An 18,471-nucleotide genomic window follows, 5' to 3' on the forward strand; every position below is an offset into this window, starting at 1 on the left:
AATGGAGATGGTGAGCAGCACGCAGTGGTTTTGTCAGGTAGGCTGTGTCCTGCACACAAAAGGAGTGCTGGGGGAACTGTGTGTGTTCCTGCAGAGCAGGGCCATGGAGCTGTGCACTGCTCCTGAGCTGCCTCTGCCAGCTCTACAGATTTGTGCACCCTATCTCCTGAACAAAGGAACTGCTCCTGTAAGTATTGCTAATTTATCATCATCACAAGATGAATTTCAGGCATATGTTAGATTTTCTATTGAAGAAGAAAATTACTCCTGTTCTTTTACTGAATGAGTGAGGTCATCAGGAGGCAGCTTTCACCTGCCAGTCTCCTGAATCACAGGGTAGAGCTCGGTTTTTTTTAAACCCACAAACTATTTTTTTTAATAAAATGGAAATCTTTCCATGCACATTTCGGCATGAAAGCCGTATAACTCCCTATTCTTTCACTGATTGCAGCACTTATCAGAGGGAAACATCTGCTGGAGCACAAATACTGCAGAATAATCTTCTTTGGGTTAACATTCTGCATTACCATTATGAATTTTTTTCTAACCAGATAGCTATAATAATTTTAAATCAATCTAATGTACTATGATTAAATACTATGATTAAATGAGGGAGAAATTTGAGGTAAGACCATACAGACCTCAAGGCTTTTGCAGCATCCACTCCCTTTTGTATGTACAGGAGGGACTTGTTAGAGATGGCAAGAAATGGAAACTTTCCACAGAATCTTGACATATCAGAAAGATCAGATATCACTTGATGTGCAGTAAATGCAGCTTTTAATTACACAGCTCAAGTACTTTGCATTGCATTGTATGCAGGTGAGATATCTAAATGAATTATCATTTTTGGCAGTGTGTATCAGGGTTTTTCACTTCTGGCAGGTGAGCAGAATCACTTAGAATAAAGAAGGTGTGGCTGGGTCAGTTACAGTAAATCCTCTCCCAAGCAGAGCCATGAGGTCCCTAGGCCACAGGGACATGGCTGCTGTCACCTTGTGCCAAGCTCCTCTGCACACAAGGACACTGCACTCATTGTGCACTCCCTATTTTATAGGAGCTGTTCACCAGTTTACCTGGCCAAAATCACCACTGCTTTGGTGGAAAGCCCAGAGCAGCTTTGCAAAGTCACTTGTGAAGTTCTTTCCCTTCCAGTGAACTGGTGGTTTTTGGTATCTGTGTAAAATACCCTTCCAGTGTAAAAGCACAATTATCCTTCACCCAGTTTCCATCCTTTTTCTCCACTGACACTTACCCTAGCCTGTCACGGTGCTGTTTCAAGACCTCAGCACCTCCACGCACGGCCAGCCCGGGCACTGCGACACGGGACGAGGATCAGTTCGTGGGCCGAGCGACGATCCTGATTCCTGTGGGTTCTTGTTAAGAGAGATCTTTGGCAGTGGTCTCAAAGTGATGAAGCAGAGGCAGGGTGGGAGGCAGCGAGGTAGCGATGTTTGTTTATTGTGCGGGCAAGCACGATCTCTCCTGCCTGCGTCTGCTCTCGCAACTGCCCCGAGGGCGGTTCTGCGTACACCTTTACACAGGTGGTGTCAGGGAGGGGTAAAGGCAAAACAACCAATAGAGGGAGCTCTAGGGACCATTACACAGGTGCAATATTCAATTTTTGCCAACCAGGGGAGAGGGAGAAATACAAAACTCGCGGGCTTCGTGAGTGACAAAAAACTGACAGTTACGTAACCTGCCACAGGGGTACACATGGACAGGGCGGGAACAAAGGAACACATAACAAACTTAATAAACCAAATTTCACACACCGCCACACTAGCCTTTACTCACTGCCTTCCTCTCTGGCTGTACTATTTCAGTCAATGAAGCTGCTGTGGCTTTCTCCTCTGTGCTCTAATTTGAAAGCCCTAACTGTGTCTTGATTTATGAAACTGTCGAGCTTTACAGGCACTTTTTATGTCCACACACTTTTCACTTTGTTTTAGTGAACACTTGTTCACCTTGATTTAGTGTGAGGGTTTTTCTAAAAAAAAAACAAAACAACAACTAATAGATGTGTTCCAGGAGGGAAGGAGCACAAATGCAGTACATTCTGACAACACAGTCTTACACACAAAAATGACTGAGGAAACTGAGAGGATTCAGGCAGAGCATTCCCACAAACAAGTGTTTTACACAAGGGAGAAGTGCTGTACTTCCCATGGGACTGGCTTACACGAGCTTTAAACTGTTTGTGTAGAGACATCACATTGGCATGTTTCCCATCTGAAGCCAAATACAAGAAAATAGAAAGCCACACACACAGTGAAGTAACAAATTTAAACCAGCCTGCTTTGCCTGTTTCTATAGTAACCAGCTGCAGTTAGTGCTTGGCAGAAATCTTAGACCTAGACTATATGAATTGTTTATGTAATCATATTTTACATGCAGACAGATCTCTGCCTTGATAAAGTCACTGTATCACAGGAGAGATGTGTGCTTTACTGCCCGCATTAGCAGAACAGATGGAATACATGGCACCACCATGAATACAGCAAGAGGCTGAATTTTCACTCTGAATTTTTAGCAGTTCTGGCACATTGTTACTCTACAATGTGTCTGCTCTGGGACACGAAACGGAGCATTCTGTCCTTAGAGCTGGCAGTCAAGCATATCAGAAAGCACTAAATTCACTTGTAAAACATCAAGGTGTTGTTTCTCTTACAGAGTAAATATTTTCCAAAATTACCAATATTTTTATACAAATAAAAGAGTCTAGAGAAAATAAAAGTCCTGTTAGAGGGATATCTGCAATCTGGAATGTCCTCAGATGTGTAACAGTCAGTCAGCTATGCCTGTTTTGTATGGGGAGATAATCTGAAAGTTGAAGGCCCCTGTGGATATTTTGTTTTCCCTTTAAAAATGCTGAATTTCTCGTAAAAAGGAATATGTTCAAAAGCTCTAGACCTTCCTGCTTAAAGTCTAAGACGCAAAATAGGAAAGTTAGAGCTCTTTCCCTACCCCTGAAACGCAGCATTAAGAACAGATTTAAAACATTGCATGTTACAAAGCAACAGATAACAAGAGCACAGGATCTCCCCCCCTTACCCCCAGGATGTGATTAATACCCTCCAAAACACTATTTCCTTATGGATTTGAAAACACTGAAGCAAGAGGAGTTATGATGTTAGTCTGTGTTCATTCTAAGCCCCTTATTAACTCATTTGAAAATAAGGGCTCCCAAACGAAAGGCATGAGTAGCACCAAGTAAAAGCATGAACAGCATTCTGCTAAGATATGTCAGTTGTTCTGTGTTCATTTCTTCCTACTTCTGGCTGAAGCATTTCAGAATTTAGAATACAGAATTATTCATAGCAGGCTAAGCTTTATTTTTAACTCTCCACATAATCTGACATTGCAGTCATGGATTTAGTATAAATTTAAATCAAACTCTCTTAATGCAACATCAGAAAAGTTCCCTTTAAAACATTTTGTCTTCAAGGAAGTTCACCCTGCTATTTTATTTCTCTGCACATTTGGTGACATAACTGGTGTTCTAAGGCTTTTATTCCACTGTTCTTTGTTTCATACTTCCAGGTTAGAAACTTATTATTAATGATCTTTTCTTCTTTACATCACTGAATGAGTTTTCCCCCATTATTTGTAGAAATAAAACAATCCTTCATTCTGTACTTGAGGTGTAGCTTCTAAAACATTTTACTGTTGCTGTCCAAGAGCTATGTTCTTAAATAATTCAGGTAGTTAATTCTATTGCAACCACATCTTCAAAAAGTAACGTGATAAGGCCAGACTGCTGCTTCTGATAATGACCAATAGCCAGCAGAGAGGAAAACAGAATCAGCAATTTTATACAAACTTTTGTAGGAACAACATTATTGCAGTAGCAGAGGTAAAGCAGTGTGTTCTGTGAGATACAGTTCAAATGAGAATGGCTCCCCAGCCCATAATGGAATTATATTCTAAGAAGTGCCCAAAGATCACATGAAACACAATTCCAGGTGGATCCTGAAACTGCTTCCCACATTAGCTAGTCCTGGAATTAGGCTGGGAATAGAAATGGTGGATTTCACCATAACAAAGGGGTCTTAAACACATTAATTGGTCTCATCAAGGTTCCTATCACAGCTTTTTATGTGCTACAACATACATTTATCAGAGTGAGGATTTCCTTTGCTATAATTTCCCCATAACACTAGAGAAGTCTCAGACAAGTTTTCCCGCTAATATAGCAATAGAGTAAAAGAAAATTCTAAAGCAGCACTATCAAAATAATTATTGGTTTGTTGAAATTACTCTCAGTCAGGGAAGGAACATAAACAGAGATGATTTTTAAATTGAAAGCTGCAGAGTAACATTCTCAAAGAGTAGGAATGATCAAAGTTACCTTACATTGAAATGATGAAATTGATTTTTCAATTAGGAGTAAAAATACAAGTACCTCATATACCTAATGGAAAAAACAAAATCAATGTGCATCTGTGGGGGGGTTTCAGCAATTTCTTTATTGATTTGAAAGAAATTGCAATTTTATAAGTCCAAGAGATTAATTTATTATATCACTTTACTATTCAGCAAAGAGCAAGAGTTAGCCTGGTATACATGGCCAAAAAGGCAGAATAAAACTTACCATAATGAAATGTCCATGCAAAAAATGGATACATTGAAATAACTTAAATCTGGCTAATTCAGCTGCTCTCTCTGAATTTAATTATTCTAATTAAAATCATCGAGCATCTATCTGCTGTGAGACAATTACAGGCTTATAATTGTTACAATTTCATGTCCAAAAGAAAATGCAAAACGTCACAACTGAAAAGCAATCTATTACTATATGAAACCATGCCAAAAAGAAAGATATGCTCCTCTATGAAACCTCCCCCACGAATGGAAATGGAGCACAAGACAGACATATCTGAACAGGGAATACTCCGGGCAGTCGTGGTTTACAGTTTGTTTCCACTAAATGAGGGAACAGAAGGGAATCACTTCAAAGACCAGAAAAGTGGTGAGATGCAAGACAAAGGCTTTCACACCTCCTATCATCCCATCTTAAGGCCAAAAGGTTTCTGCTGTTTCGCCCTATATATCAAACAAGTCAAAAAAGGAAGAGATTCTTCTGTACCTAAAAAGACAGATGTAATCAGGAGTCCTGTCTGCACTCAAAACAGAACACCCAGAAGCAGGGGAAGGACAGCACGCTCTCCCAGGCTGCTTTGTAATTCAAGATCTAATGCTGTAAAACCTTATTCTTTCTCTGCTTGTCTTACATCTTGCCTTCTGTGTCACCATCAGCATAAGGCAGACTTTGGGAACTCAAAGAAGAAAGGGGTAGCACAGTACAAAAGCTGTAGGTGTGAGGGGCCCAAAAGCCAGGCTGGAAAGAAATCCCCACAGAGCAGGTGTTTGTTTATTGCAGCGCCAGAGCTGAGGGGGATTTCTCCTCCTAACTCCCCCACCTTTGTCAGGTGCTGTGGTTTATTTATACAGTGAGGGTTGCTGAGGGTATGGAGCAGGAACTGATGCCCAGGAAGTTCCACCTGAACACGAGCAGGAGCTTTGCAGTGCAGTGACTCAGAACTGAACAGGCTGACATGGAGAGTGTGAGTCTCCCTCACTGGGGACATTCCAGAACTGTCTGGACACAATCCTGGGTCACAAGCTGTGGGATGACCCTGCTGGAGCAGGGACGTGGGGCCAGACCCACTCTGGGCCACTCTGACCTATTCTCCCCCGCCTTGGTGATAAAGCTGATTTTAAAAACAGAGACAAGACATTGTCGAGAGCCCAGCCAGGCTAAAAATGAAGTGCAAGAGAAAGAAGTGCTGCCTGTGCATCTCAAAGGCAGCTCACCCAGCAGATTTAAAAGCATGGGGAAGATGAGACAGAAGAATCAAGTGCGTTTTTAGCCATAGTCCTTTAATAGGGATTACACCTGGGTAATAAAAACATAACACCACAGCACAACTCTTGGCACGTGACCTAATCAATAACTGCACAAATCCTACTGCAATGCCAGCAAGAGTCAGGTCAGAAAAAAAAGATACCAAAACTTCCTTTCCCATTCCATTTGAACTGATTGCCCTCAACAGAGACAAACATTTCCTGTGACATTAAGTTGTCATCAGCTTCTGTAAATCCCAGTTCACTCAGTCTTTTCTTGTGTGTCTGCCTCTTCTTTGCAGAAGTAGCCCCGAGTACATTTGCAATTTCAGAGTTGTTTTCAGTTTGTTCATAAGAAGTCTCAGCTTGCTTATAAAGCTCCAACTCATCAGTTACACATCCAGGTTGCTCTTGCCTGGAGCCCTCTGCACAGGCTGTCTCATCATCTGCCTGGGTAGGTTGTGTGTTCCCTAAGGCAGGAAAGAGAATGCCACCAACAGTCATGGCAAAGCAGCCACATCACTGAAAAATCCTGGAATTCATTTTATTTAATCTTAACACTGTCAACCCATCCCACTCTTTGGTTAAGTACTTCATGACAGCCACAAATTCCAAATAGAAGTTATGAAGTATGCAACCCAAAAACCTGGGTATACTAGACTTAGTAGTTTTAGTTTTTTCTAGGAAAAGAAAAGTACCTTTTGTTTCCTGTGCTGAAGCATCCTTCATTTCAGAGGGTATCGCTGGTCTAACCAGGACCACACCATAGCCTTCATTATTGTGGATAATATTATTAATCATGGTTATCTTGGGAACCTCATAATCCTCATCTAAGAAGTTCTAGAGAACAAAAGAGAAATCTAACATGTCATGTCCAGCTAAAGGGACACAAAAATCTTCTCGTTTTAGGTAGAATCAGTTCTCTATGTTAGCCTAGAGCAGGATTATTTGTCTAGACAGGAGACATGTGAAAGGCATTTTCTCCTTCTGGCAGATAAGAAATGAAACCAGGTGACTGCTGCAGTGGATAAAATGAAAATATCACACTGCAAAGCTGCTGCAAGGCTGTCTGTCTGTAGGAGGGGTTTGTCTTTGCAGAACTGGCTCATCCAGCAAGGATGAAGGCAAGCCCAAGGCAAGCATCAGGTGTGACACATAAAAGAGTTGCAGCACAGCCCAGCAGGGTTTGGAGCCATTGGCACTGCCTGTAGCACTGGTTGGCTTTGGGCAAACCAGTGCCTTGGGACTGGGACTGACCTTGACCAGTATTCCCTCCTTGCAGTGGTGGATCCCGTTCTGCAGCAGGGTGCACGCGCTTCCTGGATAGATTTCCACACCAGCACCCTACAAGATACAGATGGGAGCAGTTCACAAGGAGTTTAGGCACCTTTTTACTCTACAAGACACAGTTGGGAGCAGTTCACAAGGAGTTTAGGCACCTTTTTACTCTACAAGATACAGCTGGGAGCAGTTCACAAGGAGTTGAGGCACATTTACCACTGAACTTGACACTCCATGGCACATCTTTGTGTTCATCTACCAGTTTGCACAATGCAAAACTGTCACCCCTCCACTTTACAGCTTTTGTTACCCAACTCAAGCAGCATTACTCAAGGCTGAGGCCCCACAGCTCGGGTCACCAGTCCATGAAAGCCTGCTGAAGAGTAGCTGAACAGCCTTGCCTTACTTGCTTATCCTTCTCAATCCCTCTCAATACCTCAAGCCCCATCACTCTTCAGAATATCCAAATCAGAGTCCATTTTTGTATTTACCATTCCTCTGTAAGAATCAAAGGTGACTAAAAAGGGCATTTCACTTGCAGAACAAACAGAAATGAGAAAACTAGTTATGGGCAGAGAAACCAGAAAATCTCTACTAAAGTACTGCAGGACATGAATCAGCTATGCAGCAATGATTATTTCACTGATGTCTCCTGTTCCTGCATCACTTTGCTATCCTCACACACAAATCAGCCTGAGCCATTTTACTAGATTTGGTAAGAGCTACAAGACCCCTGGGACCAATCCTGATTCAGTGACATGTAGCTGTCCAAAATGAATCTGTAAAGGTTCTCTCCAGAACAGCAGAAGCCACCTTGTGACTGACTGCACTACTTCCAAAGAAGAACTTCTCTTTTAAATTAGGAAATAAGTCAAAGTTAAGAATGAGTGTGTACCTTTGCCCCATAGAGATCTGAGTTTCTCATCAGTAGCTCAGCTGATGTCCTCACTGTTATTCCAGTGGTTTCACACTGTAACACACAATTCTCCAGTGTGGTTTTCCCATGATGGACATCTGCATACACAGAAACAATTATTGCTGCATGAACCAGTTCTGCAAAGACAAACCCCTCCGACAGACAGGCAGCCTTGCAGCAGCTTTGCAGTGTGATATTTTCAGTTTATTCACTTAAGGCTCAAGTCACTGATTTGCTCATGTGTGGTTTGAGCTCACACTATTTTTCTGCTCTAAGCAGGGATGCTGCTGCAAGGGAGCACTGCTTGGAGATTGTCTTAGAGGTTCTTTGACTTCTTTTTTGTGACGGCAATAACTCTTTTCATTACATTCCTAAGAGCCTTTTGGATTCAAAGATATTAAATACATGCATACAAGTGTTAATAAACATTTTTACATGTCTAAAACCCAAATGTCTGTTGAAGAAAAATATGAGTTGGCATCTTCTGCAAAGACAAGGCCACAGCCAATAAACTCCTCAGATACAATTTAGACTTAGTTGAGTGTCAATTTGAAGATGCTGGAAACAAAGTTCTACAGCACTACTACAGCACATGCTGTTCCTCAGTGTGGCACTGGCTGGGGTCAGGGACAGCTGAACGTTGCCATGAGGGCTCTTCTGTGGAAAGAAGAATTGTTTCCTTTCCCAGGCAGCCTGACACAGGCTGTGCTGCACTCAGGGTCAGGCTGCCTTAACAGCAGAACAATCAGCAAGTTAATTATCTTAACCCAGCAGAAGAATAAAGCATAAGAGCCACAATAGCTTGAAAGTACAAACACAAGTTATTTTGATGTCCACATTGAAAACAAGTTAAAAAAAACAGGGGGAAGACTCAATATGTATACCTGTAGGGCTTCTCTCTATGATACACTGTTAAACTGCAACAGTGGGTCCCAGCTTTAATTCTAACACTAATAATGAAAGAGCCACAAAAAGGTCAAGATGCTTTTACACTTACTTAGAATCCCCTCCACAGCATCATGCTGCACTAACTTCAAATTGGAGATCTTTACATTGGCTCCTGTACAGTCAAAGAAGTTGTCTCCTTTGCCTTGTTTTTCTATCACGACATCATCTGGCAGGCCATAGCCTAAGAGCAAAGGTGAAAGATGAAGTTCAGAGAATACCTGGTGACAACGAGGTGCTCAGTACACAACAGACATTTAAATCAATGACAAGTTTAAAGATTGATGTTTCAGTACCTTAAACAGGATTTTCAACATGTGGCCAGGCTACACCTCACATCCCCTCTGTGCCAAGGTACAGGCACTCCCAACTAAACTCAAAAGTTATCTTACTTGAATGGCACACAACAAAATGCAAAGTTGTCAGAGAAAGGTGAACAAATGGGTAACTGAGCTCACATTTGCCAAGGCCAAAGTTCTCACTCCCAAAGGTTACCAACAGAGCAGAGGGGATGCAAGAATTGAGAACACACAGGCATCTCCAGTCTGCTCTCAACAGAAGTTCACTACAGCAGGCAGAGGTTATAAAAAACAGAGGGAAAAACAGTCACACCACAATATGAGGAAAAAAAGTGCAAAGGGCTTGATACTGTTAGCATGCTTCATTCAGCGTCCCTGTTTACACAGAATTTGGGGGAATATTCAGTGTTTCTGTGCTGCACAGGCTTCCAGATGAATTCAGTTTAAAAAGCAGCTTTCACAAGCACATGCCAACACTGATTTACTAAGCCATCTACAGTTGTCAGCATTTAAGCACTTACAGGAAAATTTACGAGCATGTAAAGCTTTTATTGCTTGTCACTGACAAGAATCATGATAAGGAAAGCAATAATGCAACATCCATTAAAGCAGCACGAGTCCTATCATTTTCTGAAAGCACACACAGATAAGAAGTGCCCGAGCAGGATGCCAGCTTTTAACCAAGTACATAAATAAATAAATACTGCCACATGCAAGTAGAAAGGTTAAAAACAAAGTGAAAATAAAAACCTTTGCACAAGAGTTGGCAGAAAGTTTTAAAGACAGGCAATTTAATGCAAAGTTAAGCGAGTGATACTTCAACACATGATATTACCTAGAAATCTTTTCCCACTGCTACTGATTTATGGTCACCCCTGCAGAGGTGGCATGGGGCAGTTCTAGCATGTAAAGAGAGCACCACAGGACAGCAAAAGTTTAACTCCACACAACTACAGAAAGATGTTATTATCCAAAACGAGTTTTAGGAATGACTGTCCTGCAGAGTGCCTGCAGATTTCCAACTTAGCTTGCTTTATACTTCACCTCTGAGGCAGCAGCTCTAGAATGAAGATTCACCTGCTGCCCAAAGGTGCTCACTCCCCAGCAGGGCTGTGCCCCTGCCTGACAGGCTCCACAGCAGCCAAAGGCCACTGTCCTCCACTGCCACTGAGCCCAGACACAGGAGGGCTGGTGCTGCAGGCTCCCAGCCAGCTACAACAACTATGGCACAAACAAGTTCTTAGGTGCCTTTGCAACACCTCTTTGCCAGCCATGGAAGTTATCTTTATCATGACTTCCTGCAGCTGCTACTGCTTTAACCTTATTTAGTTCCTGTAAGTTTTTATTTATCCCCAATTTACTAATCTTCATCTTTTCAACCTTAGACTGCACAGTGGCTGTGAAAAAATAGCAGCTCTACTAAGCAAAGTGACATAACTCCCATGAGTCACCCCTCCATCCCAAAAAAGCCACCAAATCAGCCAGCTGCTCAGATTAGTGCCAGCAAAGTTGGTCTTGATGCTCCTACTTCAAATGTTCCTGGCTGCTCCTTCTGCTATAATAGCTTATCTAACAGGAGTCCTTATAAGAAGATTAAATACCTGACAAGTACTTGTTATTCAGAGCATGGTTTGTACTAAAAATACATATTTATATGCCTTGCTGCTTAAAATAGAGCACCTCATCCTTTAATGTGTGCTACTGCACTATTTGTATTTCAGTTTCCTCAAAGCTAGAAAAGCAGTAAATAGCAACACACAATTTTAGAACAATGTCATTCTTGAGATAAATAAAGCATTTTATTGAGGTCCCTTGTCCTGCAGGTGCACTGGTTATCACAATGTGTGTCTGAATAAATCAAACACACACGGGAGATGGGCAAGAAAGAAAATTACTCATAAAACAAGAAGGGCGAGAAAAATAAAGTCCAGAACAGCAGGAAATTAAACTCTCAGCCTTCTTCTCATTAAGAAGCTTTGACAAGAGAAAAATGCAACTGAATGAGTATCTGAACAGCTACAGAAGCCCCAGTGATAAACACACTCTAACACTGCAACAGTGTGTGCCTGCCTAAAGCAAAGGAGAAATCTCCTCTCCAAACTGAGAAATCAAGAGTGGTGAGGGAGAGGCAGCAACACATCCTAGGCAAAGCTAAAGTATTTAAAACACAAATATTGTGCAAGAAAAATCCTAAAATCACATCTGTCGTGTCTGTTTCTACAGAAAAAATGCATTCATCAGAAGTTCCCTCCTCACCTCACGTGCTTCATACACTGCACAACTTCCAGGCTGGCAACCCCTGCTCCAAGTGCCATCAGTAAATCCTAACAGCATCTCCTGGCTCCTTCCCCTGCACTCCCTGGGGCTGGACCAGCAGTGGGGCTCAGAGGCTGCCCCTGAGGCACATTCAGACACACAGAGAAGAACAAGGACATTTCTCAAGTACTCCTAAGTTAGTAGAAGCCTCTCAGAATTACTTCTCTGTTTCCACTATTACAACCATCGAGTCCATTAGGTTTCTGTTGAATTCTATTACCTATATTATCACCATTTATGCAGACAAATAGGAGAAAATGATGAATTTGCTATAAATCAGCAAAATCCTGAGTTTATCTGCACTACAGCTAATGAACCAGCTCACTCCACCCTGCATTAGGCACAGCTCTACAGCAGAAATAGGAATATTTTGAGGAAAAAGCAAATGCTCCTGGTAAACTCTGCAGAGAGTAAATCCTTACACAGAGCTAGTTTAAGACATTCCATTCACTTGTTTAGGGACCTTTAGAGTAGCAAACCTTCTACCTTCTAGCTCTATTGAATCAGCAATGGAGAACATGCCATCGACAAAATAATGGCCAGGGCAGATGATGACTCTGTCTCCTTCATAACAGGCATTTACAGCGGCCAGTGGGTCACAGTGAAACTGCAAAAGACAGAAACACAATCAGCTCCCAAAGGATGCTCTAAAAATGGATGCATTTATGCCCATAGAGCTTGCTTTCAATTAAATGTTGACGGTTTTGCTTAAAAGAACCCTTTCAATGGCATTAATAATACAAAATTTCTACTTTGAATTCAAGAATTGTAGCCCTCTGCAGACAAAACCAGCCTTAATACATTAGTTTAATGTTTCTGTCATGCCCATTCCCCCAGGAGAAAACTGGGGCACACACAGGTCAAAGAGCACATGCACCCCAAAGCAAACTTAACTATGGCCTTGGTTCCAGACCAACATCTCAGTTGTGCCTAAGTGACTTGCCATGAGTTTGCCATGAAGAAATCAATAACAAAGGTAAAGAAAATAAAAACCAAACAATTCAGCAAGTAGATCTGAGCTGGTCTGAACACCCTTGTGTTTGCTCCTGGTACAAGCCACCCCAAACAGGGTTCAGATACCACAGTGATAGTGTCCACATGGTTCTTTTTCCTTGATAAAGAGGGAAGGCTGATACCCTTCACAAACATTACTGAGGGATTCCATACTGAAGAATGACAAATAGTACATAAAAACCACACATTTATTGCTTCCCAGAAAATTCCAGAGTAAGCATAATAGGAGCACTTTTTCAGTTGCAAAGTCAGAAAATCATATTTATAGCCTAAAAGTTACTCCAGGACCTTCCCCATGGCTCCACTTTGGCAATCTGTAATTCATGAACGTGATCAGAATACAGCAAACCATTTCCTTTGGGTCCAAGGAATTCAGCCTCTTCGTAACTGCTGAACTAGCAAGTCTTGTCTGAATTCAACAAAACTAAACTCAACTGCTCCTAAAATAAAGGTATTTCCTACACAATACCAAAGTGAGAAAACTATGCTTCTTCCTTCAAACTCTAGATCACTATCAGCAGCATCAAGAGACATGGGCTTTTCAAAACTAAATTCAGGTGTCATGTCTTACAATGTTTCATTGTAGAATTACTACAGGTCCACCTCATTTCCTACACACAGGAAGCTGCTTCTATGGAATACTCAACAGGCACAAATGGATTAAAAGAAACTATTTGAATCCTCCAATTTTACCACTTATTGTTTAAATGAGTGATTTTTGTTTTTAAGTGGTAGAACAATCCCACCACTGTAGTATCTTCCATGTGATAAAATTAAACTTATTCTTCCACATTGTTTCTTGAGAGGAAAAACTATTAGCAGACAGACAATTCCTGCTACTGCACCTGTATTTCTAAGTCTTCACAAGGTTCTGGGCAAAGTTTGTCCCTTGCCAACAGCTGGAGCAGATTTGCTGTCATGGTCCAGGGCACAACATGGATGACCTTGGCACCCGTTGGTCTCAGTCCTTTAGCCTGGAGGCTGCCATATTTTTGGTAACCAAACACGTACCTGCAACAAGAGCAACAGAGTCAGCAGCTCTTCCTTCAGTAAGCACCTCTGAGCTGTGTGATTCCCCTTAGGAAGCCCCTCCTCCTGCACAAACCCACCAGTTACCTCAGCAGAGGATTCTCAATTAGTTTCAGCTTTTGTTTTAAGTGCTCCACTTGGTCATACAATTTTAGTCCTTCCACCATGGAAACGTTCTCTGCTTCTGAGTCCGAATCATTGCTTGATATGCTGTTCCTCACATTTAAAAACTTCTCATAAAGCTCTTCACACTGAGACAAGTAGTTCTGGTAATCAATTACCAGCCCCGAGGGCACGCGGTGCTCCAGGATGTCGTAGTGCCTGCAATTCAGAGCCAGGGGTCAGCACATGGCACACTCACAATCCTCAGAGACCAGACAGGACACCGGACAGAACCCGAGGAGCTCTGCATCAGTACTGCAGTCAAGGTTCTCTGCAGTCTACATCAGCACTGCTCCATTTCATTTGAAAGCAGCAAAACCAGAAAATCTTAACAGACACAAACATTTTACTTTCTAAACAGCTGTCTACCCACCCTGAAAGATTGTCTACAACCATCAGAAACCCATCCTAAATAAAAGGCATAAGCACAGCCACAAAAAAGTGTAACAATTTAGAAGGTAATATCTAAGCCTTTATGAGAAAAACTGAGAAAGACACACATTCCTCCTCGAGAATGACCAATTTACAAGTTTTTATTTACATTTTTACATTTTATTTTATGCCCAGAGGTTAAAGAATGGAGCATCCCATGCCAGCTTTTATTAGGACTACAACTCACACCAGTGTGAGGGTGACTGTTGCTGGGTTTGGGGAACCATCTGATGGAACACCAAGGCTCAGAAATCAAGCAGCAGCCTCAGTTGTGTTCTCTCTCCATACAAGACTTTTATCCTCAAGTGAATGTGTTAAGTGAATGTTTTAAGCCACAGTGAATGCTGTTAGAACAAACTTGCTTTAGTTTACAAGTCCATAGGTGCTTTTTACACTAACTGTGAGTCACTATCCCCACATGTTCCAGTGGTTCTCCCTTAAGAACAGCAATGGGGTTTCACTCACAGTCTCAGTCGAGGCTCAACACATCGCACAAAGTAATCAAATTCATCCTCCTCCTCCTCATCCCAGGTCCTCCAGATGCACCGGTAGAAGAACCTTTGGAAGCAGAGAGGAGAGCAGAGTCAACAGCACTGCAAACACAATGTAACCAGTTTGAGAACTCACTGCAAAGCATCACCTCTCTCTGAATTCATGTTACTGTCCTGTCTGCTGCTCAGTACACACAGTGTCATCTGTCCTGCTTGTTGCATACCTGCATAAAGAGTTTTATTTTGTGTGTCTAAGCTCAAAATTCATAATAACCTGTATCCTACTTCCTCAAAAGGGAGTGAATAGCTGAAACATGGATTTGAAAAGCAAGACTGACACTGTTCAGATTCTGAGGCTTTTTGGTTGGTTTTGGCCAATCACCCTTCAGCTAAGCTTTCTTTCTGACCATGTAGGTCATTCCTCCTATTTTAGCTTTTTTTGTCCAGTCCTACAGCCTATTTGTAGAGAGGTTTCAAACAGCTTGTAGTGCCTGAAAGAAAAGGAGACTGAAAAGAGACAGAAGAAGAAAATAATGGAATATGTGAAGAGGCACCTAAAGAATAAAGAGCAAATTTAGGGGAAGAGGCAAAATGCAGAAAGAAGAATGGGACAAAAAAAAAATCCACCAAAATGTGATTGAAGAGAAAGAACCGTGTACTAGTCTACAAGTGATACAGTCCAAGGAACTCCAGGGTGGAAAAGACAGGGAAAGCAGTCTCCTCAGAGCACCAGTCATCAAATTTACTTTGGAAAGCTTGGCTTGTGGAGCTGCCAGCATGGCCCAAGAACTCAGGACAGGACCCACTGGGTACCAGCAGGGTGCAATTGTCCTACCTGACATGCTCTATGGCTAGTGCTGTCTGGTCAAACTCTCCTGACTCATCATACACAACCCACAGCTCCTGCAGCAGGACCTGATGTTCCTTCAGCTCCAGGAGCTCCCGCATGGACTCCGGGGTAAAGCTGCTGTCCTGGAACTCGCACAGGAACGGCTCACTGAGCTGCACAACTGCCTTCAGGGCCTGGAAATTCACATCAACCACCTGTGGGAACAAACAGCTCTGAAATCCCTCAGAACTGCAGATCCAGCTGAGGCAGGGGAAGGTGATGTGCCTCAGTCAGGGCCAGGGGGGTCCCAGCTGAGCCCACACAAACCAACACAAATGGCACCGTACAGCCAAGGCTGAAGTGATAACAGAGTCAAGCTTCTTACAACCCCACAGCTAGAGAGCCTTCTTCACATCCAAAACTTCACTCAATCCCTCATAATGCCCATAACAAGGCCACTAAGTTGCTTTCCCCCTCCTATTTTTTTTGTGTTGCTGTTTTTTAAAAATGGCAAAAAGCCATATCCTCAGACTCAAACAAATCCATATGTCACAGCCCTTTGGGACTCCTTTGGGGCTCATTTTTCAAAGTGCCCACAGGATGCATACACTCCAAAGAGATAGCCTGGGCCAGCAAAAGCCATTTTGTCACTAATTGGGCAGAAAAGAGCTGAGGGGCCACAAAGTTTTTCCCTCCTCAACCATGTGATGGAACTGCAAGTTTGAACACCCAAGATTTGCAACACAGATGTATGACCTGGACATTGAGAGACTTCAAAAAGTCTGTTAGAGAGGTAAATGATGTTAAGTGGGGACAAATGCCTGAGCAGCAGTGATCCACTCACCCCAACAAGCACCTCGAACACACCAGTGCGCCAGATTGCCTGCCAGCCAGAGGGCTCAAGGACCTTCTCCAGGTACTCAGCTATGAACCGCTTCACCTCAGAAGCTTTGCAGTCAGCTAAAAAGAAATTGAAGACACTACATTTATGCAAAGAATGGAATAAAAGTCCTCCAGATCACTGGAAAATGAAAGTCAACACAACTGAAATGTTCCTCTACCACCTCTAAAGTTGGACATCATTCTGCTAAGTTCATAACTATCAGCATTGTTGCTGGTTTGTGCTCCTCTGAAAGGCATCCAGGACTCAGCCTTCCAGACACTGGAGGTTCCAGTGCAAATGGTAATAAACACATAACCTATGCCTTATCCTAAACAGATTTACAATACACAAAAAAATTTTAGGAAGACCAGCTAAAACAAAGCATAGAATCCACTACTACTAACAGTTCTGCCTTGGCATCATTCATATTTTATTTACTTGTATTAAAATTACTGCCTCCTGATCCACCAGCTAGAGCAGCAGAGGTTACAGCGTAAGTGACGGCAGGACACTGTATGTTTTCCAGTCCCCATTATTAAAAGCATCTCACAGCTTAATACATGCAATTGAGTGGAGTGGAGCTGAGTGGAGACTTAAGCTGAATTGTTTAAAGTTACTACAAGAAAACTAATACTACCTTATTTTCCTATGAAAAAAATTACTTACCAAAGATATAATCCTGGTAAGCTCTGAATCGCTCATAAAACAGAAGGTGATCGGTGTGAAAAATATCCGGAAAAATCACGTTCCCGTCAGGCACAGTCCTGCCCAGAGTAGTCCCTGGTTTGTCACGACTGCCGTAGTCACTCCAGGAGTCAGCACTCCAGTCGCTCTCGGCATCTTCCTGTTGCACCTCTGGGAAGAGCAGCGCAAGTAAAGCAAACCCCACGAACTGTCAATTCAGCCACTCGCTCACTCCTCTGCTCCCAAAGAACTCCTGTTCAGCCCAAGGTCTATCATGAGCCTGCCTTCTACAGCACGTCCTAAATTACCCTTGGTAAAGCGTTTCAAACCCACATACGTTCCTGGACGCGCATTTCAGCGCCCGTGGTAGGCACTGAGAAACACACCAGAACTACACTATTAAAAGGAAAAAAAAAAACCCAGCACATTTTAATGGTTTTCAGAGCCATCCCTCCCCTCGTTTCCAGCGCGGTGCCCCCGCCCCAAGCCGAGGGGCGGCTGCGGGGCCGGCCGGCAGCCAGGGACGTCCAGCCGAGCGGGCGTTACCCTGCCCGGGCGCGGCCCGCGGGGGAGCCGAACGCCGGCGGAGCAGCCCGGGCAGCACGGCCTGAGCTGGCCGCCCCTCCTGCCCACCCCACCCAGCTGCCTCCCGCGGGCACCGCCCGAGCGCGGGCTGCCCTGCCCGCCCGGCTCCCCGCGCCCTCGCTGCCCGCAGGCACACGCAGCCCGTACCCTCGGCCCGCTCGGCGCGGTCCCGCGGGTCGGCGCCGGCGGCGGGCGAGTCGTGGCCGTCCCCCCGCGGTCCCGGCGGCCGCAGCTCCGCCATTCCGCCCGCTCGCCTTCAAACCGCCCGGGCGGCCGCCGTGCGCCGCGCCGCGCTCTCATTGGCTCACGCCCCGCAGCGCCCCGCTCTGATTGGCTGTCGCCAGCGGCGGCCGTTGGCGCGCGGGGCCCTCAGCAGCCGCTGCCGGCCCGTGAGGGGCGGGGCCCGCTCTGGAGCAGGGCGGCAGCGGCTGGAGCCGCGCCCCGGCACAACCCAACCTAACCTAACCAAAACTAACCAAACCCAACCTAACCAAACCCAACCTAACCAAACCAAACCTAACCTAACCAAACCCAATCCAACCCACGAACCGCTGCCGGCCCTGCCGACAGCGGATGCACCGCGCCCGGAGAGAAGGAGAGGCCAAGCCGCACAAAATGTAAAAGCAGCCAACAATCAGCACCCGCACCAAGAAAGAAAAAAAAAAAAAAGAAAAAACAAACAAACACTAAAAAAAAAACCAAACACCAGCAAATAAACGAACAAAAAACCCCAGCCCACGACTAACAGAACGCAATCC

The 18,471-nt window shown here is 43.8% G+C and overlaps 1 protein-coding gene across 1 annotated transcript; it reads right to left on the minus strand.

The window, feature by feature from the left end:
- Positions 1-4,440: 4,440 nt before the first annotated feature.
- On the minus strand, positions 4,441-18,399 carry SHCBP1 (SHC binding and spindle associated 1). Its single transcript, XM_063410932.1, has 13 exons — positions 17,861-18,399; positions 17,111-17,299; positions 16,406-16,521; positions 15,568-15,776; positions 14,707-14,799; positions 13,735-13,968; positions 13,464-13,629; positions 12,091-12,211; positions 9,042-9,173; positions 8,024-8,142; positions 7,105-7,191; positions 6,546-6,687; positions 4,441-6,317 (listed from the first exon to the last, which is right to left on the minus strand). Exons 1-13 carry the CDS (start codon positions 17,952-17,954, stop codon positions 5,995-5,997), a joined length of 2,025 nt encoding a protein of 674 aa, XP_063267002.1. The 5' UTR covers positions 17,955-18,399; the 3' UTR covers positions 4,441-5,994.
- Between the last annotated feature and the right edge of the window lie 72 nt (positions 18,400-18,471).

The sequence above is a fragment of the Prinia subflava genome, chromosome 13 (genome assembly GCF_021018805.1).
Source record: "Prinia subflava isolate CZ2003 ecotype Zambia chromosome 13, Cam_Psub_1.2, whole genome shotgun sequence".
In the NCBI taxonomy this organism is placed as follows: domain Eukaryota; kingdom Metazoa; phylum Chordata; class Aves; order Passeriformes; family Cisticolidae; genus Prinia; species Prinia subflava.